Source organism: Chrysemys picta, chromosome 21 (genome assembly GCF_011386835.1).
Source record: "Chrysemys picta bellii isolate R12L10 chromosome 21, ASM1138683v2, whole genome shotgun sequence".
NCBI classification, from domain to species: Eukaryota; Metazoa; Chordata; order Testudines; family Emydidae; genus Chrysemys; species Chrysemys picta.
The window spans coordinates 20,528,655-20,555,138 of record NC_088811.1 but is presented as its reverse complement, the minus strand read 5'-3'; the positions used below and the strand labels follow the sequence as shown (position 1 = coordinate 20,555,138).

The window sequence follows — 26,484 nt, the reverse complement described above, 5'->3', positions numbered from 1 at the left end:
AAGAATGTTACATTCCTACAAATAGGATGAACATACTCAGTAGATCATAACCTTTGCAGAGATATGCTACATGGCATATCCAGCATAAAATGTATTCCAGTTATGTCATATATACTCTAAGCATATTTCTATAAAGCATTATGGGGTGCAAGGTCACAGATTTGTGGTGCTCAGCTTTGCAGAGATTTAAACTAGTGAATGCCTGTACCTGATTCTTATCTTACCTACACAAGCTTAAAACCAGAGTGACTCCATGGAGGTCAATATAGTATCACTATTTATTTAGCATGTGCATAGTGTAACCAAGCGATGACATCTGCAGTGGTGTGATGCAGTTCTTGTAGGCCACCGCTAACCCTAGTCGTCAGGCATTCATCCACAATGTGCGTCATCTGTTGCACTGCAGCTGCACAAAGGGCTGTCACGAAAAACCTGGTGATACTGGTTAGCTGCATAGAGACCTTGCCCTGCACACCCAGATTAAAGGGCAGGGCAGGCCTGTGCCTATGGCCTAGTGCCCTGGAGTCACAAAATTTCAATGTTCATTTAAAAAAAAAAAAATCAGCCTCTGTGGATTGAAAGAAAAGTGTAAAAACTTGACCCGAGTTTCCTTATAATTGTAAGCTCTTTGGGGCAGGGACTGTCTCTTCTGTTAGTACAGCGCCTAGCACAGTGGGATTCTGGTCCATCACCAGGGCCTCTTGGTGCCATTGCAATTAATAAATGACTAATGCCTGCCTGAGTCTGCAGACAGCCTGAAACAGTAGCCCCAGCCATCTTAACTCTGAAACCTGCTGCCTCCCCAAGAAGGGACCACAGCCTCAGTATGGTGATTGGGGCTCCCAGCTGAGGGTCCTGGATTTTAAGTGAGAGGAGATTCAGGCCCCACATCTTTCCCAGGAAACTACTTTTCCTAATGTTACGTATATATTAACCCCTGAAAGATCTGGTGCGACACTCTGCTTTAGAAAATGGGTGGATTTAATCGATAAATGCACTGATGGAACAAGTAATGAAATGCTAACAAGGGATAACCTTTATGGGATATGAACTCAGTGGGCCAAACCTGTCTTCATGTAAATCAGGGCAACTCCACTGCAATTTGTGAGCTTGCATGGGTGGACTTTGGATTTTTTTAATTCACGAAGAGCTACACCATGCCCCGATCTGCAAGCTCTCAGCAAGGAGCTACTTTTCTGTGTAGGGAGAAAGCTGTGGGAGCACTGCTCTGCTCTGTAGTGGATACGCTGGGAGCCAGGAAAAGATGAGCCTTAACTCTCCTGGCTCATTGCGGATGGGAAGGGGACAGGGGCGGGTGTACAAGTCTTGTACGTGCACAGCTGCTGTTTGGTTGAGATCTAGAGTACTGGATCCTAGAATGGTTCAGGTCAGGGGCCAGGTGGGTGCCCCGGATGGGGGGCTGCCCCCACAGTCCTGCATTGGAGAGAAGAGTGTTTCCCAACCTGATTGCATGTTTTCTCTTGAAGCAGATGACAGCTCGCTTGATGCTGGCGGTGGGAGGAGCAGTGCTGGGCTCCCTGCAGTTTGGCTACAACACTGGAGTCATCAACGCCCCGCAGAAGGTAAGGGTGAAAGGTTTGGTGTAAGTACAAATCTTCTCTGCTGTACTCATGCTGCCCCCTGTGTTTGTGCTTTGCAGTGCATCCTCGCACAGGCACACATCCATTGCACACTCCACAACATGAAACCTCTCAAACTGCAGCACAACACCACACATGGAAACAAACTGCCACGCAGGTGTGTACACGCAGAGTAATGCATCCATCATTGTAACACAACACTTGAATGCTGCAACACAATATGTGAATACTTGCACCCTCCAAAACAACTCCACACATGAAAACACACACCTACACATACTACCCACCACACCTCCCCACTCCAAGCTCAGCTAAAATAGCACATCCTGTTAAGCAGCTTACCAACTCTAATGAGATTTATTAAGCAGTTATTTGGCTGTTCCCAGGAGCATTAAAGTTTCCTCTTTGTTTACTGTTTTGTTAAAGAATTCTGGGAAAGTTATTACATAAACTGACCTTTTCTCATGACTAATGAGAGAGGCCCCAGCAATGCAGATCTGAGCATTCCCAAATTAGTTCAGACTCAGGGCTTGGATTTGGGGCCCTTTTGGGTATGTTTACATTGCAGTTAGACACCCCTGGCTGGTCCCATGCCAGCTGACTCTGGCTCGTGGGCGGAGGACCCATGCCTGTGGGTTTGGGGGGGGCAGAGTGAGGGCAGCTGGCTTCAGCAGTGTTACTGAGCATGCTCAGTACAAACCAAGCAGCAAATCTGCAGGGGCATGTGACTCTGCATGTCTCTTTCCCCACCAGGGTGGCCTCTGCTCATGGTGCTCCAGCTAAGGGGCTGTTCAATTTGACATTTGGATTCTGGGACCCTCCCACCTCCGCTGGGGACAGTGATGGAGGAGCCTGTAGTGGGATGGGATTCAGGAGTTTTAGTGCCAGCTAAGAGCAGGTCTGGACAACACTGAGCGTTGCCTAGATTATAGGTCCTGCTGGTGTGATGCCTTTGGGCTGGGATAAAGACAATCTTGGCTGCTTTGAAGCAGGGGGAGTTTTGACAGCACAGGGAACCTGATCTCTCCAGCTGCCCAGGTGCTGATAATGGGGATTACCTACGCTTTATTGCTGGCCCTTACCCTCGTCTGCTGCCTTCCTGTACTGCCCTTTTAGATCAGCTGTCTGAGTGTTTGGCCAGCTGCGTCATACCCCAGATCTGCATCCTCATGCTGAGACTACTGCAACCAGGGTGGGAAGAGACTCCCTGTGAAAAGGGATCCTCTAATGCAGGGGTAGTCAATCAGCAGACCCAGAGCCAAATCCAGACTGCCAGATGCTTTTGAATGGACCCCAAAATCTTAATTGTTACTTATGGTTATTGTGGTGTGAGAAATGTTTCTCTGGAGTCTGGACCTTGACAAAAACCAGACTGCCCCTGCTCTAAAGCCTGATTCCATTTAACCCGCTGTCCTTGAGGGCTGGGGATGACACGTTGCCCAACCTCCCTTCCTAGCTAGCTTGCACGCTCAGGGTAGCGATACCAGTGTCAAATATTGGGCTTTCACTCACACTTCTAATGGAGTTCCATTAATTCACTGGAGTCACTCCTGATTCTTACTGGTGTGAGTGATGGTGGAATCAGTCGGGAAATACCGCACCAAGGTACCCAATTATCTCCTAGCAAAATACAACTAACTCCCAATAGCTTCAGCAGGGTTACTTATATCCTACAGTGCAGGACACTACGAGTGTTGGGGACTGGAGCCTGGGAGACCAGGGGGAGAGTGCCCTGAAGTGGTGGTGGTGGTGGGGGGAGGAAGTAATGCCAAAGAAACCAGGATGGGGTTCTGCTCTAAGTGGATCATCACCCAAGGGTGGGGTTCTGACACCTTTGTGTGTTTGGTGCCCAGTGACAAAGCCCTATTGACAGTCAACAGGAGCTGGGAACTAATTCACTTAAGTGACTCTGAAAATCCTACCTATCACTGTTTCATTCTGGTATCTAATGTGTATCTTGAATCTCCAGCAAACTTTTAGAAAAAGCTCTGACATGTTTCTCCCAGATGCCAGACTCGTAGCTGTTTTTAGGGCCCCAACGTCTCAAATTGAAACATCTTTGTCCACCATGAAGGACAATCCACCCCCACCCTGATGATCACACCCACTGCCCTAAGGCAGACAAGAGACAAGCCTTGAACTGACTGCTGCCGGTCAGCTTGAAAAGGACCAGGCATTCCAGGGCCATGGAGAGAATTAAAACATCAAAGCATCTGTGAACAATCCCAAATAATTAAAAATACAGAGGTAGAATTTGTGCTGCAGGAATATTAAGCCTATTGCAGGAGGGATCAGCAGGCCAGCTGCACAGTGGCACCATTTGAATTGCAAACAAGGCCCCTTTACTCTGAAACAGCTCAAAGAGGTAAAAAAAAAAAGCTCCTTTTTAAAACTTTCTAATCTTTGTCAACAGTATTGAAATTTGTAGTGACTTGATCCATATTAATTTGAGGTGAAAATGGATTATCTGGCTAATTAGGAGACTGCATGTTGCAATGAAAAACATTCTTGCAAAGTACAGTTGTGAGCCAGGAAACTAGTTTTGGGGGTTTAACCCCTTTGACACCAACCTGTAGGCTACAGTCTTGCAAGAGCAGAGCTAGTGTTTGCACAATTCTCCGAAGAGGCGAAAGCGCTGGCTGAGTGCTAGAATTACTCCTCAGCGATGCAGCTGAACAGAGTGATTCTGCACGAGGGGTTTAATGCAGTGAGATGCTGAAGCTCCGGCTGTTCCCAGTGGAGTCGGTGGCAGCCCAGAATGCTCAGTGTTCACCAAGAGCACTGGGAGTCTGCGGGATGTTGTTGGCTGCAGATCCGTCCCCACTGAGAGCAGAGGAGCAGCCTCCCCTGTCCTGCAGAGCCCCAGGAGAGGGAGGGCATGGCTGCGAAGGAGCAATCCCGAGCAGCCATGCTGCAAAGCCCTACGTGAGTTAGAGTCCTCACTGGTGCTGTGCTCCCCATGTGTGTCGCTAGGACGTGGGGGTGCACCCCATGGGTCTCCATGCTGCAGCGAGCTGAGCCGCTCTGTGATTCTTGGAGAACTTGTTTGTCCTGCTGGGCACATGAGAGGAATTGTGGGAAAGCTCTGGAGGGCTCATTGCAAAGAGGGCAGATTACCAGCCGGCGGGGAAGTGGAACCGGAACCTGGGCTCTGACCCGGCCCAGCCAACGTGCCTGTGCTGAAAGGCTGTTGTGCAGCGGCAAGTTAGTTAGTGGGGCCCTGGGCACAGCTTCATTTTTGGGGGGGCCCCTGGGACCTAACCAAGAAAAAGAACATTCTCTCATCTCCCCGTTTTCATTCTTTTTTCTTCATCCTCCTCCTATATTATAAGTAATGGAAGTACATGAAAATAAAATGAGGTACCGTGATTGGGGTAGGGGGTTGGGGTGCAGGAGGGGGTGAGGGGTGCAGGCTCTGTGAGGAAGTTTGGGTGCGGGCTTTGGGCTGGGACAGGGCTTGGGGTGCAGGAGGGGTTGGGTGGTGCGGCTCCCAAAGCACCCAGCACACCCCTCTGGCAGCGGCTCCGGGGGAGGGGGGAGAGCAGGGGATTTCTGTGCGCACTCCCACAGCTCCCATTGGCCACAGTTCCCAGCCTATTGGCGCTGCAAATTTGGCGCTTGGGGTGGGAGCAACGCTTGGAAACACCTGCCCCCGGGGCCGCGGGGACAAACCAGCCGCTTCTGGGAGCAGTGAGGCGCGGAGAGAGGGAGGCAGCGCAGGCACCGAGCCGCCTTAGTCCTGCTGCGCTGCTGCTGGCACGTCTCTGTGTGCCCCTTGGGGGGGGGGGGGGGGGGACGCGCACACGGAGCATGTAGGGATGTGCCAGCAGCCAGCCGCTTCCAGGAGCGGTGTGGGGCCACCAGTCACAGCATGCAGGGAGCCTGCCTGAGCCCTACTGTGCCACCAGCCGGGACTTGGGGGCAGGTTGACAGATGAGATTAGTCCTGCATTTTGGGGGGGCCCCTGTCATTGGGAGCCCTGTGCCACTGCACTGTTTCATGGTAAATCCACCTCTGCAGTTGTGCAAGGCCATGACAGGTAAGAGCTCCGGCTTACAGCTGCAGTGAAGAGACCCTGTAACAGATTCCTACTAAGCAAGAAAGTTTGGCCACTACCCTGCCCTGCCCCCAGGAGGCCTTCGCTCCTTCCAGCCAAAGGGCATTAACAAAGGCACCTGCAGCCTGACTGTTAGAAGCAATCCTCTCTGGTACGTCACACAGGGGAGGGTGTGAAGTGAAAGCTTAGGATGGACTGTAGAAGCCTGGGGGTTGCAGCAGAAATACCCCCATCCTGCAGTGGTTTATTCCCCATAACCTCCAAATCTGAGTCATTGCTTCCCAGGATAGAGTTCCCCATCATGTATGTAGGGCCTGTATTCTTTGTTCCTAGATGTAGACATTTACATTTAGCCAGATTAAAATACATATTTGGCTTGCACCCAGGTGATTGAGTGATCTAGATTGCTTGATAAGTGACCTGTCCTCTTCATTATTTATCACTCGTCCAATTTATCATCTGCAAACTTTATTGGTGGTGGTTTTGTTTTCTTCTAGGTCATTGGTGAGCCTGGCAGCTCATGGGGTTGTTCTTTGACCCTGCAGAGATAAAGTAAAAGCACTTACACAAAAAGGGATGCATTTGAGAAGTGAATTCCCAATAGGTTACCCATGGCCTTGGGCAGGGCATACAGGGTGGTTATTTTGGAAACATTCCCCATACCCCATCCATGCTACTTTGCGGTGGGTGCGTGGGGTGCGTCCCCAACAGGCCATGCATACTAATCCCATGAAGGCGTGCACAAAGGCCCATGGGAAGTCTGAGTAATACATTCCTTTTGAAGAGGGTTTGGCTGGTTTTGATTTAAATGATGCATTTGGGGGTTAAATGCTGCCCCGTGGGGAAGGAGGGAAGCAGGACTTAACCAAACCCATGGACGTTAATTACCCTCCCTGGGTTTGTGTGTGTCCTGACCCTATAAAATTATCTGCAGAGCCCGTGTCCCAGCCACTCCCCTGTGTAGCCAGTTCTGCACCCACCCCACACGCTGGCCTCAGGAGCTTGGTCATGAGCGCATCATGGGGCAGGAGACTTCCCAGGCCTGCTGGGGTGTGGGGAGGCAGGATAGCTGGAGGGGTTGTGCTGGGGTCCAGTGCCTGGGGTGGGGGGAGATGGGAGTGAGGGTTAATCGCCTGTTGCTAGGAGAGCAGGGAGCACTGGGGAGGGGGAGAGGAGAGGTCAGGGCTGTGTCAAGGAGAAGGGGGGGGGGGGGGATGTGGAGCAGCAGCAGTTTGCTGAGGGGCCTCCCAGCTGCTTGGGCTCTCAGTAGCTCTTTCCCGGTGAGGGCCCTGGCCCTGGCTGTTCGCTGGTGCCAGCGTACGGGGGCCCAGGTGCAGCTGGGCTTGCTCCTCTTCCCTAGGCATGGGATGGGGTCTCGATGGGCCCGGCAGGGGGCTGTTTCGTGCCATGCCACTCCGTTGCATTTGGCACTCCAGGGATGAGATGGTGGGGCATGAACTTTGTCAGCTTTTCTTCCCCATGGCCGGCCTTGAGGCCTTCAACCTGAGCCGGGGGTGGGAGGGGGAAGAGTACCAGTAAAGCACTGCACAGCACTGGCCAGCCCGAGTCCCCCATCAGCGACGAGGTCGGGGTGTTGGACAGGTCGGGGTTGGGATATGGAGCCAGTGGGTGTGACTGTTGCCTCGGCTCCTAGTATATGATCGTTCTTATTGGTGACGGCTGGGGAGTGAATAAGCAAATCCCTCAAGGACAGATACCCACAGGATACACCCAGCATCATTGCTGGCCAAGAGTTTAATGGGCTATTGAGACCGAAGCCCCCTCTCACCTGAAGAGACTGGGGCTGAACCCCATGGACAGAGCATGGCGCAAGCTTATTTAACTCACTGGCAAAGTGTGGGTCATGCCCACCGTTCTGCCCCAGTGGCTGGGCTGCTAGAGGATAATAGCCTATGACAGCTGCCAACCAAGGGAGTTACTTTGTTGGCTCAAGAGGTGGAGATCAGTGCTGAAGGTCTTGGGTTTCAAACCCTGCTAATGGGCCATGTGCTGCCTGCTGGTGCTGTGCCTGTTCGGATAATACAGGCCTCTGCTCTGCAGGGCCCTTGGACCACCCCCTTCCACCAGCTCCTTATTCACCAAGCTGTGTTCAAAGATTTCAGCCTCCGGGCTGCCCTGGGGAGCTGCTGGCCTGCGTCGCACCCTGCACACAGGGTTGCCCAAGCTCCTAATGACAGGGTGACCAGACAGCAAATCGGGACAGGGGGCGGGGGGTAATAAGAGCCTATATAAGAAAAAGATCCAAAAATCAGGACCTCTGGTCACCCTACCTGATGAGCTTGTTTTGAGCATAGAACAATGGTCAAGCCGGCAATGGCTGCAGCAATTTGGATTCCTGGCACTGTTGTGCCCATAAACACACCCACAGGCTTCAGCCGTGCAGCAGCAAAGCCGCGCTGGTTACAGAACCTGACTCACCAGGCAACCTGCAAGGGTAGGGTGAGCGCTAGAAACAGGGAGACTAAATGAGAACTGCTGCTCTTTAAAATGACCCTCTGTTTTTAGGGACAGCCTGGGAACGTGGGTGGTCAGGGTTGGCAAACCTAAGCATTGTCCCTGCTCTCCAGGGGACCCCAGCCCAGGATGACAGGTATTGTAGCAATAGTCTTGAGTAGGATGAGGGAGTAAAATAGCTGGTGGAGCAGAGAGCTGCTGTTCTACATCTAGACACAGTCAGGTGGTGGAGGAGCTCCAGCAGCAGAGACCCTTCACACCTGGAACAGTTCAGTGAGATATTTATAAACTGGAGCCTCAGCTAGAGCAAATCAGTGTGGCTCCACCAGCTGTAATTGGCTGGATTTCATGGGGTAGCTTTAGTGGTACAAATGGAGCAATGTTGACTTACCCCAGTTGGGGATCTGGCCCTCAGACTTCCAGAAACCTACTTTGTGCCGGAGGAGAGCAAGTCCTTGCAGATCTTCAGGGCAAACACTGGGGGATGAATATGTGCTGTGCTGTCACTTTAAGATCCCCCCCCATTGCTCAAATAGCTTCTACCTAATTCCGGGGGGGGGGGGGGGGCGTGTCAATACAGGCTGGACTAGGTCTTTGACAAGTATGTAGGGGAACGGCTGCCCTGGACATTGTGCAATCGAAGCGGCTGATCACAAGCAGCAGCAGTGGGGGCTGGGGGAGGCTCACAGGTAGAAAATATTTCCCATTGAATCATTTTTCTGCTTGGAAAACAAAACAGAAAATCTCATTTGGGGAAAAAACTCCATTTTTGTTATTGAAAATGTTTTGGGTATCACCGGGGGGAGGGGAGAGAATTTGGGGGGGGGGAGGGGGGATTAGCAACTAAAAGGTTTTGGTTTTAAATGAAATCTGGTTCTTTACGAACACCCCAAATTTCAGAAACAAATTTTCCATCACATGTTTGTGGGGACTGGGGAGGCCCTCCCAGGCAGCCGTAGCTGCTCGCAGAACGGGCCTGGGGCAGTGAACAGGAGTCAGGGTGGGGAGAGGTGAGCCATCCGCTTCCCAGGTGCACAGTGGGGAAGCAGAGCATCTTGCTGTTAGGCCAAAAGTGGTCTCTTCAGAGTTCATCTTTGCCCATTTGATTTGTGGTTCTTTGAGGGGCTAATAGGCTTTGGAGGGCTGGGTTTGAAGGAAAAGACAGCCGAGGCCCAGTCCTAAGGCAGGGGGCCATGGACACATGACTGGGATAACGGCAAAGAGGGGGTGATTGGTCATGCAGCTCATGTGGACTGAAAGGGGGGGGGGTGAGTGCAGAGATCCAAGGTGCTTCTCCTCCTTTCCTTTGCTCGCTGGATGCCTCGGGGTGATGTTCACCAGACACCACTTCACTTCAGGGTCCCCTGAAATTGGAGTCCCCACAGCAAATGGGACCTGTGGAGTCTAAGCTTTAGAACCAAGGATTTTGTAGGTGGTGCAGCAGGAAAGCTGAGTGGGACACCGCTCCCCTCTGTCCTAGTGTGCCCCTCTTTCCAGTTGAGGAGCAGTTCCTGAGGACACGGCCCTCACTGCTCCTCTCCCACCTGCAGCCCTTTTGCAACCGTGGAAAGAGCCTGACGGTTTACTAGAGAGATGTATTAATTTCCCTGCCTTCACAACCGATAACAGGGTAACCCTGATGCCCCTGCTCGGACTGGCTTGGTTGCTTTCCAGCAAAACTTGACTTTCTTTTCTTCTTGCTGTGTGTAAGTGGAGGCCAATTGCCAAAGACACCCTGCCCTGCAGCACCTCAGCAACAGCCTCCTGCTGACTCAAGGGTGGCTTGAGGGTCTTCCCCTCCCTGTGTTGTGCAGAGAACTGGAAACTCGCCTGTATGTTGCTGACACTGAAATCCGCTTCCTGTATTTTCATTTTTGTGTAATTCATCCCTGGGATGTTTACATCCCAGCAGGGCCAAAAACATCTTCCCACCCAAACACATGCCTCAGGCAGGTTACCAGTGCCCCAGCACCTGCCCTGCTCACCTGGCTCCTCCTCCCCAGTGACTCTCCTGCCCCCCATCCTTAGTAGCAGTCACCCCAACTCCCAAGTAATCCTCCCCCTTCCTGCAGCAAGCTCCATGACCCCCTTTCCCTTACTTGATACAGCAAGGACACCCTTCCCCTCCCTACACACGCACGCCCGCCCGCCACAGTATTTTCCGCCTAACTTCAACCAGTTCATAGCCCACCCCCAACCGCCTAGCAGTGAGTGCAGGATTGCCACTGCCGTACATTTCCCCATGCCTTGTGTGAAGTATCATGCTGCATGGAGTAGGGCCTTTCACCCTTTAATAGATCACTCAGGCGGTGTCTTCCGCTGTTAAGCCTAGCGCTTCCTCCTAACATGGCGGCAGGGTTTGGAATAGCCCAAGCTCTGATGCAGGTCAGAGGTCACTGGGATCTCAAATTACATCACAGTTTTCCTCAATTCTCTCTCCAAAGTATTTATAATGTCTCTCCTGCCAGGTCTGAGCAGCCCCTCTGAAACAGAACAGCACACGCGTTCCTCCTATGCCTTAAGCTGTTTGCGGATTAGCTTCTTGGCAGCTGCAGGGGGGGAAGCGCAGAACCTGAACTCAGACCTTGCCAGAGGCAGGAGAGAAGAAACTTGTTTCCAAACTGGCCTGTTGCAATCGATTTGTAATTACACAGAGTCCATTGAAGTCAATGGGAGCATTGGATCAGGTCCATAATGGATAAGTACAATTAAATGCACGGAAGGGGAGATTGTGAACATGTGATAATGAAACGGGCTCTTGCACATAGACGTGCACCTGTACTTCCATTAGAGCCCTGTAGCAGAGGGGTAGCCATGTTAGTCTGTATCCACAAAAACAACGAGGAGTCTGGTGGCACCTTAAAGACCAACAGATTTATTTGGGTCCTATGATGGTGTCACTAGAGTAGATATGGGGACAGAGAAGGCAATGGGGTTGTTACAGGGGTTCGTTCCTGGTTAGTGTTTCTGTGGTGTGTAGTTGCTGATGAGTATTTGCTTCAGGTTGGGGGCTGTTTTTCAGCTGGTATGGCACTTTCAGAAGAAATATCTTTGTAGGCTGAAATACAGTGAAGGATCCAGTGTCTTATAACTGGAATCAAATTTGGTCCCCTTTGGGGTGGGAGTGGCGGTGCTTTTCCTCTGTTTGAGAAGAGCAATTGAAAAAGTCAGAAACTGGATTTTGTCTGATTTTTAAAGGGACACTGTCAACTTGAAATCTAGTCTGCTGCAAAAATGACCCATAGTTACATTTGCTGTGCCTGCTTCGGAGTCCTGCTGGCAATCTTTGGAGTTCCACAAACACTGTTTCCTCTTTTTAAAAAGTTCTTCTCTTCTCTGTTGCAGTGTAGAAAACCCCTAGGGAGACTGATTGTGTTGTGTGTGTGTGGGGGGGGGGGGGGTGAAGCTGTGAGGCCCAGGCCCTCAAACGTATGGAGGTGCCTAAGAGTATAAAATGGAGAGAAAATCAAGCACTGGCAGCAGGCACCTGCACTGTCAGGATTTAGATTTAAAAATCAATTTCTACTTTGTGGTTTTTGCCCTCTATCAAACCAACCCGGCAAGCAAGGCCTCAGCCTCGGTACGGCAATCGTACATTTAAAAACTAAATGGGGAGAACCAGCAAAGCAACTCAAAGTGTTTAGCCAAACCTAGAGAGGGCCTCCCCTCTTCCCTCCCCTCCCAACACGGTGACCATCTGCCCCACTTAACCCCCCTTGGGATCAGGGATGTGATTGATCAACCTGCTGCCATTCTGCCCCGTGTTGGGCACCTCGCCCTTCTCTCTCCCCAGCTCCACCCACCCAAGAGACTCCCTGAGATTCGTTCTGTCATGCAGACCCCTGGGCAATTCACCTTACCATTAGTAAACCTCTCCTTTCTCTGCATTCGCATTCCTGCCTGGCTCTGGCCTGGCGTGAGCCTCTTCTTCCCCGCAGGCACAGCAAGGAGGCAATTTCAGAGGTCCTGTGGTTTTGTTGACTGTCACTAGGGTGAGATCACAACTTGTCTGGCCACATTTCTTTGCCGGCAGTTTCCTCCCAGTGGCGCTATGGGAATGCCGGCCTGACCTGTGGGGAACGGGTTTGGTGACTCCCATCTAGTGGAGGAAAAGTGTCATTGGTTTAAAAGGAGAGTCCAGCCTCGTGCCGGCAGGGGGGTGAGCTCTGTGACGCAGCAGCTTGTGACTGAGGAAGACACGAGCCAAGCCGTGTGACTGAGGCATATGGTCCAAGTCTGGGGTGAAGCAAAGGAGCCTGTAGGTGAGGCCTGGGAATTTGTGGCATTTGTCCCTGCAGATGAAATCCAAACCGGAACAGAGTGTCCATGGGGATGGGAGGAAAGGGACAGCCCTAGTGACTGGACAGTAAATTAATAGCCAGGGAGAGCTCCCCGCTTCTGTTACTGAGCGGGAGCAGGCTCAGGGGTAGGCACAGTGGCTCACCTGAGTAACGGGGGTGATAATACTTTGCAGCGCTATAGTGCGTTCCCGGAGGATCGCAGCACATCGTAGCTGGTCTCTCTGAGGTTCCTGCACTGGCACGCATTCCCATAGTATCTGTCCGGACTCTGTATGCAGTAGTCACTTCACTCTCCAGTGAGATGCAGCCATTTGTGGGGAGGAACATGGCAACAGCGCCCAGTAACGCAGCATGGCAAGGAGAATCTTGTCTCCATTGAAATGGGAGGGGGAATTTAAAGAGGCAGAAGACAGTTACCCAAAAAGGGGCTGCCAGGTTCACCACCCCAACTCTTGTGAAAAGTGCCATGTGGTTAGAGCCTGGGTTTTGTCTCACCCCAGCACATGCTGCATGTCAGATTCAGTGTTGGAGATAACAAGGGAGCTAAGTTATTCGCTCCATTTGGAAAGCACTGCACTTGGCTTTGGCATATTCCTGGGTCTGGCTGCAGGGCCGTCCTTAGGATTTATGGGGCCCTACACAGTATTAAACTGGTGCCCCTATGCCCGACAGCAGCCTGGGCTCGCAGTCTGGGGGCAGAGGGACGAGGCAGCTAAGGATACCTCATGGCGGCGGAGAGTCACAGTTCCCCGCAGAGACCCCCGTACCCTTTCCCTCACGCAGAATGCACAGCACCAGCGCATTCGGCTCTGTGAATACGGCCCCTGCCTAAGGACACTGCAGCGCGTGCTGGGCGTGCAGGAGCCAACCCGCTCTTACCTGCTGTCATGGGCAGAGGGTGAAGCTGCCGCTTGGGGAGGCTAGCTCCCCCGCCCACCTCTTCTACCTGTGACCCTGCCCATACTCCACCCCTGCTCTGCGCAGGCCCCGCCCTCTCCCCACTGTCTCCCTCCTCTTCCCTCCTCCTCCCTGCTCACCCCCTTCCAGCCAAATCCCTGAACCCAAATGAAGCAAATGACATTTGGAAAAAAACCCACTGTTCTGCAATTTCTTTCTAAAGAAAAGGGCGCATGTTTTCCACTGCATGCCAGATGGTGAAGACTGGACATGCAGAAGGGACCTAATTAAAAGCACTAAATTTGGGAATAAAAAATTTCAGTCACAGGTTTTTTGATACACCCTGAAGTTTGTCAGAGATTTATTTGCAAAAACTTCATAGTAAGGGCAAGTCAGCTGTCTTGCTGAATCCAACATTCAATATTATGGAATACACGATGCAGCTCTTCTGTTTTATATTTTCTTAATCAGTATTTCTAAGCTGATTTTAAATGTACTCTTTAGCATCCTAAAGTTATCATTCCAGATTACTACATATTTAACTCACTGAAACAAAGACACTATTTTAAATTAATCCGTCACAGAGGTTTAGTGTGTTCAAAACAATGTTCATTGCTTTTAGAAAAAGGGAAACTAATTTACTTTGTGTGATCTCCGTAACAATAGACCTGTTTATGAAATTTCACCAACTTTAAGAAATGTTCCAAAGCTTTTAGGCACAACAAAGGGTTTTATTTTACTAAGGTACTGATTTTGCTGGAGGGTTCTCTTAAAACTAGTTCATCAAATAGAAGAAAAAGAAAGAGAAACATGTTTGTTTAGCTATCTAGCAGGAAAGGGGTGTTGTCCCTTTAAGGGCTCTCTTCAACAGGGGGTGAAGGGAGAAACGGATGGATAGGAAGACTTTGGAAGCAAGGTTTTTGTATTATAGTCATTAAAATTAAAATGTGTATTTTAGATCAGGGTGGTCTTTTGAAGGATTTATTTAAAAAACTATTGTCTGAAGATCCAAGCATTTAAGGCTAAAGATTAATACTCAGATTGTGCATCTAAAAATGTATGCAAGGATTTTTTAGAGATGTGATTTTTATAATCTTCAGCAACACACTGATGAAATATTTTTAAAGCAAATTTTAAACTAAGGGCCTGTGGACTGACATGTTCTGAGTAAATATGACCGTGACGCACAACTGGTTTTGTCAGTAAATTCAGAAACCTGGGGGTTGGCAAATGGCTTCATTACCCCTTGACTGGCTCTTCAACAGTTTCAATGTTGTGCTGATAGGCCTGGCAGGCTGGAGGCTTTTTCACTTCTAAGTTATTAGATCCCCTCCAGAGGAGGACTCACCAGGCTGCAGCAGGTAGTTGTTGGAGCCTGTAGGAAGGGTCAGAACAGGGATAGGAAGAGCCGGGAGGGTGGACACTAAGACCCAGGAGTGCCCCAAATTTTCAGGTGCCCTACACAGCTGCATATGTCTAAGGATGGCCCTGTCTGGCTGCCAGGTCTGGGAACTCTCTGAGCTTGTGAGAGGCTAGATGGTGGAGTGCTTATGGACATTGGCCTGGGACTTAGATTCCAGTTCAATTCCCACAGCTTTCCTGTGTGACTTGGGCAAGTTGCTTGTATTATGTGCCACAGTTTCCCCACTGATCAATGGAGATAATAGCCCTGCCCTGCCTCAGGGGTGTGTGAGGATAAATACATTAAGGATTGTGAGATCCTCAGCTGCTACAGTGAGGAGAGCCGGATAAGAACCGTAGGTAGATAAATGTCTGGTTAATTCTAGCTGGACTATCCCATATTAAGGAGTCTCTGTTTGGGGTGGGAGCTTAATGTGTAAAATCTCAAAAGTTTCAGCACAGAGTGTGGGTGGATCTGTGCAGATAATGAGCGAGGAGTGAGACTTCATTGTTGTCTAGGCTTCGTGCGGGGCCTGTGAGCAGGGTGAATGTCATTTGGTGTGAACCTGGGTCTGTCCCTAACTGATTGGATTTCCCTCTACCCTGATGCAGGTGATTGAAGAGTTCTACAACCAGACATGGCTAACTCGCTATGAGGAGCCGATCACCGCTGGCACCCTCACCACCCTGTGGTCCCTCTCCGTTGCCATATTCTCCGTAGGGGGAATGGTTGGGTCTTTCTCCGTTGGGCTGTTCGTCAATCGCTTTGGCCGGTAAGTACCGTGTGTGCTGGAACTGCTCTGTCCATCCTGGGGCTGGTGGGGACCCATCACCTTAGTATCTGGGTACATCTCAGTCAGCTCCCCCAAGTGGTAGGGCGATACCATTATCCCCCCGTGCCTCCCGTACCGTCGTCCTCTGGCCTCCCAAGCGCGCACACCATCACCTCCGTCAGGCTGTATAAAAGGCAGCCTCTTAAATCCTCTTCCTTGTCTGTTAATTTCATCACATCGGAATCCTCTTGAAATCCCTCCACTGGCTCCTCATCAGATCTAAGCTTCTTGTCACTGCATAACTCTGCCCCTGCCGCCTCATCCTCCCTCCCTCCCCCCCAGGCACCTCTGCCTTTTCCGTCCTGCCCCACCATGCATGGTACCAACTCCATGAGCTCATCCACAAGGCCCCTGCTCTGCTGGGTTTCAGTCCCTCTTCGGCTGTGCTGCCTACCGTGAATTGATTTGGGTATCCGCTGCCTGTGGCTGTTCCCTTGCCCTTCTTCGATGTCTGGAAAATGCCCAGCAGCCAGTGGGCACTATGGAGCGAGTCCTGAGGGACAGCAGAATTCATTGACTTACCCACAGCCTCAGAGAGGCAGGAACGGAGCACAGAGCTCTTGAGTCCTAAGCCATGGCGTTACCCATAAAACCACCCAGCTGCACTCGGGCAGCTCTACCTCACTCACTCTTCTGAGAAGATGGGGAACCTGGAGCCGGGGCTGCTAATTGCAGAATCTCCTCCACATGGGCCAAAAGTGTGTAATCTCCATGTCCCATAGAGTCTCTCTATTGGCCTCTCCAGCTCTGCGTGCACACTCCTGTCAAACAAAGCTTCATTGAGAAAGTAGATAAGGAAGTGTTGTTTACTACGACTCATAACACAAGAACTAGGGGGCACCAAATGAAATTAATAGGCAGCAGGTTTAAAACAAATAAAAGGCAGTATTTATTCACACAACACAGTCAACCTGTGGAACTCCTTGCCAGAGGATGTTGTGAAGGCCAAGACCATAACAGATTTCAAAAAAAGAACTAGATAAGTTCATGGAGGATAGGTCCATCAATGGCTATCAGCCACGCTGGGCAGGAATGGTGTCCCTAGCCTCTGTTTGCCAGAATGGGCAAATGGGATGGATCACTTGATTCCCTGTTCTGTTCATTCCCTCTGGGGCACCTGGCACTGGCCACTGTTGGAAGACAGGAGACTGGGCTAGATGGACCCTTGGTCTGACCCAATAGGGCCATTCTTATGTTCTTATTGTGCTTGGGTCCTCAGGTTGCCGCTTGCTGTCAAAGGAGAACTTCATCTCTCCCTTCATGACCAGACCCAGTGTCTCCATTCATCACAGCTGCTTGGAGCGTTTTGCTCATACTTTGTGTGAAGGCTCATGAGCTTAATTATTACCCCACGCTGGTGTTAGGCCTTGTTTGGTGGGTGGCTTCAGCCTCGGAGAGGGTGACCAGGTGTCTGGTTTTCACCCTGAACACCCGGTCAAAGAGAGATCCTGGTGGCTCCGGACAGCACCGCTGACTGGGCCAGTGACTACCCAGTTGGCGGCACTATACAGCGGGGCTGGCAGGCTCCCTGCTACCCTCTGCGCGGCTCCCGGAAGCAGCGGCATGTCTCCCTCCAGCTCCTACACGTAGGGGCAGCTAGGGGGCTCCACCCAAGCACCGCCCCTGCAGCTCCCGTTGGCCAGGAACTGCAGCTAATGGGACCTGCAGGGGTGGCGCCTGTGGACGGGGCGGCGTGCAGAGCCACCTGGCCGTGCCTCACCATAGGAGCTGGAGGCGGGACACGCCGTTGCTTCTGGGAGCTGCTTGAGGTAAGCGCTGCCCGGAGCCTGCACCCCTGAGTGCCCTCCCAACACCCCACCCTGCCCCAGCCCTGATTGCTTCCCTGCCCTCTGAACCCCTCATTTCTGGTCCCATCCTGGAACACACAGCCCCAGCCCATACCTCCTCCCACACTCCAACCCCCTGCCTCAGCACGGAGCCCCCTCCCATACTCGGAACCCCTCGGCTCCACCTCTCAGCCCAGAGCCTCCTCCTGCACCCCAAAACTCTCATCCCTGGCCCCACACCAGAGCCCGCACTCCCAGCCGGACCCCTCGCATCCCAACCCACTGCCTCAGCCAGAGGCCCTCTCCTGCACTCTAAACTCATTTCTTGCCCCACCCAGGAGCCCCCCCACCCCCTGAGCCAGCCCAGTGAGTGAGGGTGGGGAGTGCGAGCGACAGGGGAATGAAGTGAACAGGAGGTGGGGCCTCAGAAGAGGTGGGCCATGGGCGGGGCCTCAGGGGAGGGGCAGGGCAAGGGTGTTCAGTTTTGTGCGAGTAGAAAGTTGGCAACCCTAGCCTCAGATCATTGCAACCAAGTATTTGAAAACCAAGTCAAGTTTTTCACCCATCCATTGTTTATAATTTTTTGTATTTCATGCAGCTTGGACACTGGAAACTACTTTGTGTGTTTCATTTTCTACTTCTTTATTCCACTTGGTTCTCGTTCACATGTTCTGCACCTATTGCCTGTGTCACTGATTCTCTTTCCACGATTAGGCTTTGGAAACCTTCCTCTTTTCTTTCTCCCAAGAATTAAATCTTACGTTGTTTTGGGCTTATGTGATTTTCCCAGTGCCTCTTGGATACAGCATTGGTACAGCTGCCCTGCAGCTGGTCCTGATCTCCCTGTCTTTGCCTCCCCAGACGGAACTCCATGCTGATGTCAAACAGTCTTGCCTTCCTGGCGGCCATCCTGATGGGGTTCTCCAAGGTGGCTTATTCCTTCGAGATGTTGATCCTGGGCCGCTTCGTCGTCGGGTTGTATTCTGGCCTCACCACTGGCTTCGTGCCCATGTATGTGGGTGAGGTGTCTCCGACGGCGCTGAGAGGGGCTCTTGGAACGGTCCACCAGCTCGGCATAGTCGTGGGCATCCTCATCGCACAGGTGAGTTGTTCTCCAAGGCACCTGCTGCTGCACTGGCCAGTCCCTGGTGTGCTGACAAATGGTCCGTTTCTCAAGAATTCATCTGGTTTCCTGCCTTTGTTTTTAACGTTGCATTGACCAGTTGGTGAGTTTTTATCAACACTGATTGGAGCTGTCTGAGGTGCTTTGGGAGACAAAGGGTTATCTGGGGCCAGGGCGCTGGATTGGGATTCAGGAGCTCTGGGTTCCGTTCTGAGCTCTGCTAGTGACTTGCTGTGTGACTTGGGCAAGTCTTGTAATTTCTCTGTGCTTGTTCCTCACCTGTAGAATGGTTATAATGACTGTCCCCGTGACTGTCGATTGTGCGCTCATTGTGGGGTGTCTGTGCAGCATCTAATACAATGGGGCCTTGTTCTTGAGGGGCTAATGTATAATGGGCAGATCTAGGTTTGGTGCTCATGAGGTCCACTGTACACATCATCTCATTGTGGTCTGGTGTCCATGGGGACTGAAGATGCTCAATTATCCTGTGTGGTCTGGCTCCTCTAGAGAGACTGGGGTCTGGTGCTGCACGGTGTGCTGGCTTGGCCTGTGATGTTCTCTAGTGGCTATGCACAGAGAGGGCGAGAGATCTAGACCTAGGGCTGTGATCCTGGTGCTGTAATTCCCAGGTTCTCATGCTGGTCCTGCAGACCTATGTGATCTACCTTATCCTTTGTCTGATTGTCTACGGTTCCTGCATTCATGGCATGGCTCAGGCGGGAAGAGCAGGAACTGGTGGGGGACAGTATTGTCTCTAACGCAGTGTAGCTTTCTCTCCCTGCTGACCACCTAATGAGGTTTGAGTCTGCTGCTGCCTCCAACCCTCGGCCTGCTCCTTTCGCTCAGGCAGTAGAAGCGCACGGTTTCAGATCCAGACATGCCAGGTTCAGTCCCTGCCCATCGGTTGTTGGGTTTAGTGTGAAGGTGATACAGTGGAGGTTGGATTAGAGCAGGGGTTCTCAAACTGGGGTTTGGGACCCCTCGGGGGGCATGAGGCTATTACATGGGGGGTCGTGACCTGCCAGCCTCCACCCCAAACCTCGCTTTGCCTCCAGCAGTTATAATGGTGTTAAATATGTAAAGAAGTGGTTTTAATTTTTAAGGGAGGGTCGCACGCAGAGGCTTGCTCTGTGAAAGGGGTCGTCACCAGTACGAAAGTTGGAGACCCACTGGACTAGAGAAACTGGCCTTACCCCCTGGCTGTTACGCAGGAAGGGCTAAGCTCGCTGTCTCTCCACAGGTGTTTGGGATGGACTTGATCATGGGGAACGAGTCGCTCTGGCCGCTCCTGCTGGGCTTCACCTTTGTCCCTTCCTTGCTGCAATGTATCATCCTGCCCTTCGCCCCCGAGAGCCCCCGGTTCCTCCTAATCAACCGCAATGAGGAGAACAAAGCCAAGAGTGGTGAGTTGGCTGCCCCCGCCCGGGAAAAGGCCGTGCAGGGCCTGCACCCTTCAGCGTTCCTCACCTCTCCACCTCCTTCCCCTCAGTCCTGAAGAAGCTCAGAGGGACGACGGACGTCAGCAGCGACCTGCAGGAGATGAAGGAAGAGAGTCGGCAGATGATGAGGGAGAAGAAGGTCACAATACTGGAGCTCTTCCGCTCCCCTTTGTATCAGCAGCCGATCCTCATTGCCATTGTGCTGCAGCTGTCTCAGCAGCTCTCGGGGATCAATGCGGTGAGTGCAGAGCTGCCGAGTACCGGCCTCGGGGAATCTCACGGGGCTGTACCAGGAGGGGAGGGCAGTGAGCTCTCCACATCCAGGGTCCCACTCAGAATGGAACCCTGGGGCCAGTGCCCTGCCCACTTGGCCACAATGCCTCCCATTGGTGGAGCTTTGCACAACGCTCCACACAGGGCTGTGCTGAACACCACAACCAAGCCCTGTGGTGTTCTATATAACCACACACACACACACACACACACACACACACACACACACACACACACACACACACACACACACACAGCATTGGTCAGACGGTTTGAAGTCCTGCTGTGCCTGTAGATGCTCAGAGACGTCTCAGGCTGGGATCTGCAAAGCTTGTTCATGGCGTGTTGCTTTGTTTTGTAGGTCTTCTACTATTCTACCAGCATCTTTGAAAAGTCAGGCGTGGAGCAGCCCGTCTACGCCACCATAGGCTCCGGGGTGGTGAACACAGCTTTCACGGTTGTCTCGGTGAGTGTCTGCTGAATAGTCTTCCTTCTCACTGCCTGTCTGTAAGTCCTTGCAGGATTGGGGCCAGTGCTAATGTGTGTGGATATGGCTGTGAGCAAGGCCCCATTAGATAAACACATACCCAAATGTGATGCTACTTCACGCTGCTCTAGCACTCCTCCTCCGTTAATCTCCGAACACTTCGCCAAATGTGAGGAACGTCCCCCATTTCACAGCTGGAGAAACTGAGGCATGGTGTAGTTAATGGCAGCCTCGTTAGAGATGTCGAGCCCTGCAGGTCCCACTGGCATTAGTGCCTCTGAAAACTGGGCCACGAGTGACTTACCCAAGGCCATGGAATGAAACAGCAGCAACGCTGGGATTAGAACATCGGCCTCTGGCTGTTTAATGCCTTCGATCAGGGGTTCTCCAACTTCATTGCACTGCAGCTCCCTTCTGACAACCAAAATTACTACACGACCAAAGCCTGAGCCTGCCCGAGCTCCACCACCCCGGGGGAGGGGCGGGTGGCGAAGGCCAAACCCCACTGCCCCAGGTGGTGGGGCTTGGGCTTCAGCCACGGGCCTCAGCAAGTCTAATGCCAGCCCTGGCAACCCATTTAAAATAGGGTTGTGACCCGCTTTGGGGTCCGGCCCACAGTTTGGGAACCGCTGCCTTAGACTGGGGCGGGCAAACTTTTTTTGGCCTGAGGGCCGCATCGGGTTTTGGAAATTATCCGACACCCCCCCCCCCCCCCCCCCCCCGGCTTCTTGCTCCCTGATGCCCCCCCCCCCGACCCTACCCCATCTCCCCCACCACTCCCTGTCCCCTGACCACCCCCAGAACCCCTACCCCTGACTCCCCCCCACCGCCCCATCCAACCCCCCCTCTCCTTCCTGACTGCCCCCCTGGGACCCTTGCCTCCATTCAACCCCCCCTGTTCCCTGCCCTCTGACTGCCCTGACCCCATCCACACCCCCCGACCACCACCCCAAACTTCCCTGCCCTCTATCCAACCCCTCTGCTCCCTACCCCCTTACCGCGCCGCCCAGAGCATCAGGACACGCAGCCGCGCACAGCACAGAGCTGCAGGTCAGGAGCTCGCAGCCCCGCCACCCAGAGCATTGCGCCGGCGGCGCAGCGAGCTGAGGCTGCAGGGGAGGGGGAGGGGCCGGGGGCGAGCCTCAGGGGCTGGGCAGGTGGGTCCCACGGGCCGCAGTTTGCCCTCCTCTGCCTTAGGCGCTGCTTGGCTAGAGTGGCTAGAGCAATAAAAAGCAAAGGTCCCTAGTGCTAGACGCTGATCCAGCCAATCTCCTCTCCTCCCTCCCTCCCGTCTGCTGCCCCATCTCCACTCGACTCCCGCTGAAGCACGGCTCCTCCCGCTCCAACAGACCAGCTGCTTCCTGGGCTCCATCACATCCTAGGCACCCTGGCATTGCCACGGCATTGCCAATTTGTACCTAGCTCACATTAAGTTGCTTGGGTGCCTTTTTTTAGGGTGACTGACTTTACCCCTTGTTGGAGGCACAAGGTGGGGCTGCAGTCAGGTTAGAGAGCATGAGCGTGTTCCCCAGGGTGGGGTATTGGTGGGGCAGGATGTGGGTCTGATGTGCTGAACAGTGCTTGCCTCCCTCTGTCTGACAGCTCTTTGTGGTGGAGCGAGCCGGGCGCAGGACTCTGCACCTCGTTGGCCTGGCTGGGATGGCTGGCTGCGCAGTGCTCATGACCATCGCCCTGGTGCTGCTGGTGAGTGAGTGCGCCGAGTTCAGAGTAACTGGTTTGGGGCCACCTGGAGACCCCCTCCTGAGTAACCCAAGGAAAGGAGGGGGTGGGGCACTGAGCACTCATCAGCCCCAGGGGGTGGTTACTCTGAGGGCTGGTGGAAAGGGAGACCTTGCGGGGATGATGTCACATTGTTGGCCAATCAGCGCTGCCTGAATCCCTGATGTCATTTCAAGAAGCTCTTCCTCCATGGGGTCGTAATTCTGGAGAGCGCTGGCTCCTGGGATGGCCGTGCTCATTGCTGCAAGACACCTGCCGCCAGGCTCGCCCAGCACTGGAGGGAAGCGCCTTGAGATCATTTGTCAAAGGAATACGGCAGGAGTGGCGGAAGCTTCCTAAAAGTGGTGGGGCCAAAGCCCCCTGCCCCTCACATCCGTTTCGGTGCCCCTGGAATATGGTTGTACCAGAGATGCAGGGTCCACGTACGTTTGAAGCAAATAACACTCTTCTCTCTTTCCCTGTCCTAGGACCAAATGGCCTGGATGTCCTACATCAGCATCATTGCCATCTTTGGGTTTGTGGCTTTCTTTGAGATTGGCCCGGGCCCCATCCCTTGGTTTATCGTGGCAGAATTGTTCAGCCAAGGCCCTCGCCCTGCCGCCTTCGCCGTCGCCGGCTTGTCCAATTGGACCTCCAACTTCATCGTGGGCATGGGCTTCCAGTATGTGGAGGTAATTCCCCTGCCCTGCCTCTCCTCCAGCTCTGCGAGTGCTGAGGGGATGGGGCTGCTTTGAGCCACTCGCAGGATTTCCCTGCATCCACATCTGCAGTGGGGCTTGGGCCCATCTCTCTCTGCAGCCAGATAGGCTGGCAAATGGCTAGAGAAGGAAGCTCTAATGGATGCAGACACCTGCAGTGCAGGGGTGAGCGAGTAAGACCGAGACTGATTAGCATCCAGGAGTTCAGACTTAGCCTGGCTCAGTTTGGTTCCTTGGCTTTCTGTAAAGACCGAATGAGCAGCAGCGCGTTGGATGACGCTAGTCAAGTAGGACTGTCTCATCCATGGATCTCTTGCAAGCCCCGTGCAAAGGAAAGTCATTATCCTTATCCCTGTTGTACAGATGGAGAAAGTACGGCCCAGGGAGACTAAAGGACTCGTAGCAGAGCCAGGGATAGCACCCGGCTCTTCGGAGCCCCCAGCAGTGCCCACCACACGACCCTGCCGCCTTCCAGCTAACCAGAAAGACCCATGTGTATTTTCCCCAGCAGGAGTCTGGCACGGCTCTGCCTCTGCCCAGTGCCTCAAAGGCTTCAGGGGTGCCTCAGCCATGTGCTGGCTCCATGCCCGGAGCTGAGTTTCACTCACAGTGAATGGTACAAAGACACAGGCCAGGTCACCTGCTGAAAGGGCCCACCCAACCCGAACAGCTCAGCATTGCTCAGCCAGGAAAATCTCCTGCTTTCCACACGAATGGGTTTGACCAGGGCCCTGTGAGAGCACGAGGCTCATGGTCAGCACAGCTTCAGACTTCGCTCTGAATGAGGGAGCTCCCCAAGCTACTTGGGCGGGGGAGATGCAGGTGTGCAGCTCCTCTTCGTGAGGCAGCGACTGAGCTGAGGTGCTGCTGGTGCCTTTCTAACCCCAGGAGCAGCTCTGTACATGGCCCTCTAGGTACAAAGCTGCCTAGCTCCATCATACAGGCAGAGCTGGGGCAGAGCCGTTTGTTGCCCTGCACTGGGAGGGACGGGTTGGAAAGTTCGCCTGGGGTCGGATTCCGGAGTGTTCTACACTCTGCATAGAAATAGTTACTAGATCAGGAGGCAGTGGGTGCTGCTTAAGGATTTGTAACCTAGTGCCTGGCAAGCTGTGTGGTGCCTCTGAGCACCCCACACCAGGCAAGCCCTGTGCCAATGCCCGTCGGCACCTCACCGCTTCTCTGGCTCTTCCTTTTCAGCAACTCTGCGGCCCCTACGTCTTCATCATCTTCACGGCGGTGCTGATCCTCTTCTTCATCTTCACCTACTTCAAGGTGCCCGAGACGAGGGGCCGGACCTTCGACGAGATCGCCTCCGGGTTCCGCCAGGGCGGTGCCAGCCAGAGCGACAAGACGCCTGACGAGTTCCACAGCTTGGGAGCGGACTCGCAGGTCTAACAAGCCAGCAGCTCGTCCCTCTGCTCCAGCCGCTGAACTTCTCTCCCGAGTGTTTTAATGCTTGTACAGAAACCAGGCAGGAGGGATTTGGGGGGTCGGGTGCATTTGTTCCATCTCCAGAGTCCCCCACCAGCCACCTGGTTGGCCAGCAATATACTGACACACATTTGCTAGGAACAATTTTAGCTGGTTTCACGTCCAGGATTTCAAAGATGATAGGTTCAGAAACTACAACTAATGTTTTCAACCAACCACCCACCTCCAATTTTGTGAGCTGGAGGCAGCTCCCTTATTAATGAAGCAACAGGTTCTTTAACGAGAAGTTTTTAAAGGTCAATACTTTCAAGGGTTTTAATCACTGAAGAAAGCCTGTTGCTTTATTAAGTATTTAAAACAGATTTTTAATGTCTCAAACAGTCTAAAATTTCAAACCCCCGGTGGGTTGGGGGAAGAGGAGACTAGGGGGGAAGTTGGCAAGGATTGTAATGTTAATGGATTCGTTCTGTTCCTCTACAACTCTGAGCAGTAGCTACCCCTGAACTGGGCTGCAGGAGAAGCTCTGAAAGGGCTGTAGTACTGTAGTGATACGTGGACAGTCCTAGGGGGACCTGCCTTCTGGGGTCACCACCACATCTCCCAGGATTTAGAACCTCCAGTGGCAGCTTCAGTCCTTCTGAACCTGTCCCCAGACGAATATACTTCCCTCACCTGGATGAATCATTTCCTCTGAGTCAGATGGGTACAGTTTGGATGGGATGAGGTTTTTGTTTGGGGGTTGGGTTTTTTGAGGGGTTTGGGGAGAGTTAAAAACTACTGTGGTGTTTTTTTTTAGTCTGGCAATATTTGCCTTATAGGTCAATTGCAGAGTATGTGGGCAGGGAAGCCTCACTACTGAAAAACCAGCAGCAACCTGCCCCCTCGGCTCATTGTTAAAAACAAACCAACACTCCAGAATTGAAATCCAGTCTTGCTTTGCTCCCACCACAAGCAACCCTTGCGTTGAAGGTTTAGCTGAGAAGCAGGAGTGGTATGTTTACAGGCCGCAAAAGCCAGTTTTGGGCAAAATAAACTGGCTGATGAGACAATACGAACACTAGCCCAGTCACTACCCTGTAAGTCCGAGACTCTCAGAAATTAGTCAGTTGAATGGAGACATACATTTCCTGCTTTGTGTATAGACTGGAAGATATTTATAAATATATATATTTGTTCAATGGTGTTAATAGTGGACATTAAGTTATAGTGTTTCTGATTGACAAGCAAAGTACTGTAAATATTCTTGAACTATATTCACATTGTACAATGTAAACAAAGTAGAGATACAGACTTATAGTTTCTATAGCAACTGTACTGAAAGGCTTGTTCAATAGAATGAATGACTTTTGTATAGTTAACTTACCTGCACTGTAGTTGCATCTGTTGCACTGAATTTTAGTCTTAGCATATTACAAACAAACAAAAAAAAAACCCTGTCATTTACAAAACAAACTGCTCCCCTAGAGTGCATATGTTTTAGAGGCTCATGGCACATTTCCAAAGCCACATACAGCTATTTAATAGTATTTTTTTATTTATTTGTCTGTTTTTAAAGTGACCACACTTGGAAGAAAATAAACTTAGCAAAAAATCATCTCTGTGTACAGCGCAAAGTCTGAAAGACTAATTTGTTTTGTTTTTTTAAAAAAATAAATAAAAGTGCCAAGAGAAGGAAGAAAAACCGTGTGTGGTGTGGAAAGAATTAAGTCCACAGGACAAGCTGTGCAGTGTTGTGTGGATTTGTTCTATTAGGGGGCGATGCTCAGACTGTGGCCAGCTCAGGGCTTCAAGGGGCAATTTACCAGAGGATTCAGAGTAGCAGCCGTGTTAGTCTGTATCTGCAGAAAGAACAGGAGGACTTGTGGCACCTTAGAGACTAACACATTTATTTGAGCATAAGCTTTCGTGGGCTACAGCCCACTTCATTCTACAGGTGATTCC

At 52.1% G+C, this 26,484-nt stretch overlaps 1 protein-coding gene and 1 long non-coding RNA gene across 3 annotated transcripts in view; one reads left to right on the top strand and one right to left on the bottom strand.

The window, feature by feature from the left end:
* The window catches only part of SLC2A1 (solute carrier family 2 member 1), a 39,277-nt gene extending 13,140 nt beyond the window's left edge, over positions 1 to 26,137 (top strand). The window contains exons 2-10 of one of the 2 annotated variants that reach the window (XM_008169803.4): positions 1,491 to 1,583; positions 15,345 to 15,505; positions 18,214 to 18,454; positions 19,716 to 19,878; positions 19,965 to 20,152; positions 20,549 to 20,653; positions 22,277 to 22,378; positions 22,882 to 23,085; positions 24,310 to 26,137. In XM_008169803.4, coding sequence (XP_008168025.2) covers positions 1,491 to 1,583; positions 15,345 to 15,505; positions 18,214 to 18,454; positions 19,716 to 19,878; positions 19,965 to 20,152; positions 20,549 to 20,653; positions 22,277 to 22,378; positions 22,882 to 23,085; positions 24,310 to 24,507 — 1,455 coding nt within the window. In that variant the 3' untranslated portion in view covers positions 24,508 to 26,137. Of the gene's footprint in view, positions 1 to 1,490; positions 1,604 to 15,344; positions 15,506 to 18,213; positions 18,455 to 19,715; positions 19,879 to 19,964; positions 20,153 to 20,548; positions 20,654 to 22,276; positions 22,379 to 22,881; positions 23,086 to 24,309 lie in introns of both variants that reach the window. The other variant, XM_042844966.2, reaches the window with a different exon arrangement.
* LOC135976968 (uncharacterized) lies at positions 10,986 to 12,144 on the bottom strand. Its single transcript, XR_010594247.1, has 2 exons — positions 11,994 to 12,144; positions 10,986 to 11,574 (listed from the first exon to the last, which is right to left on the bottom strand). It is a non-coding gene; the product is annotated as an uncharacterized LOC135976968 (long non-coding RNA).
* Positions 26,138 to 26,484: the final 347 nt, after the last annotated feature.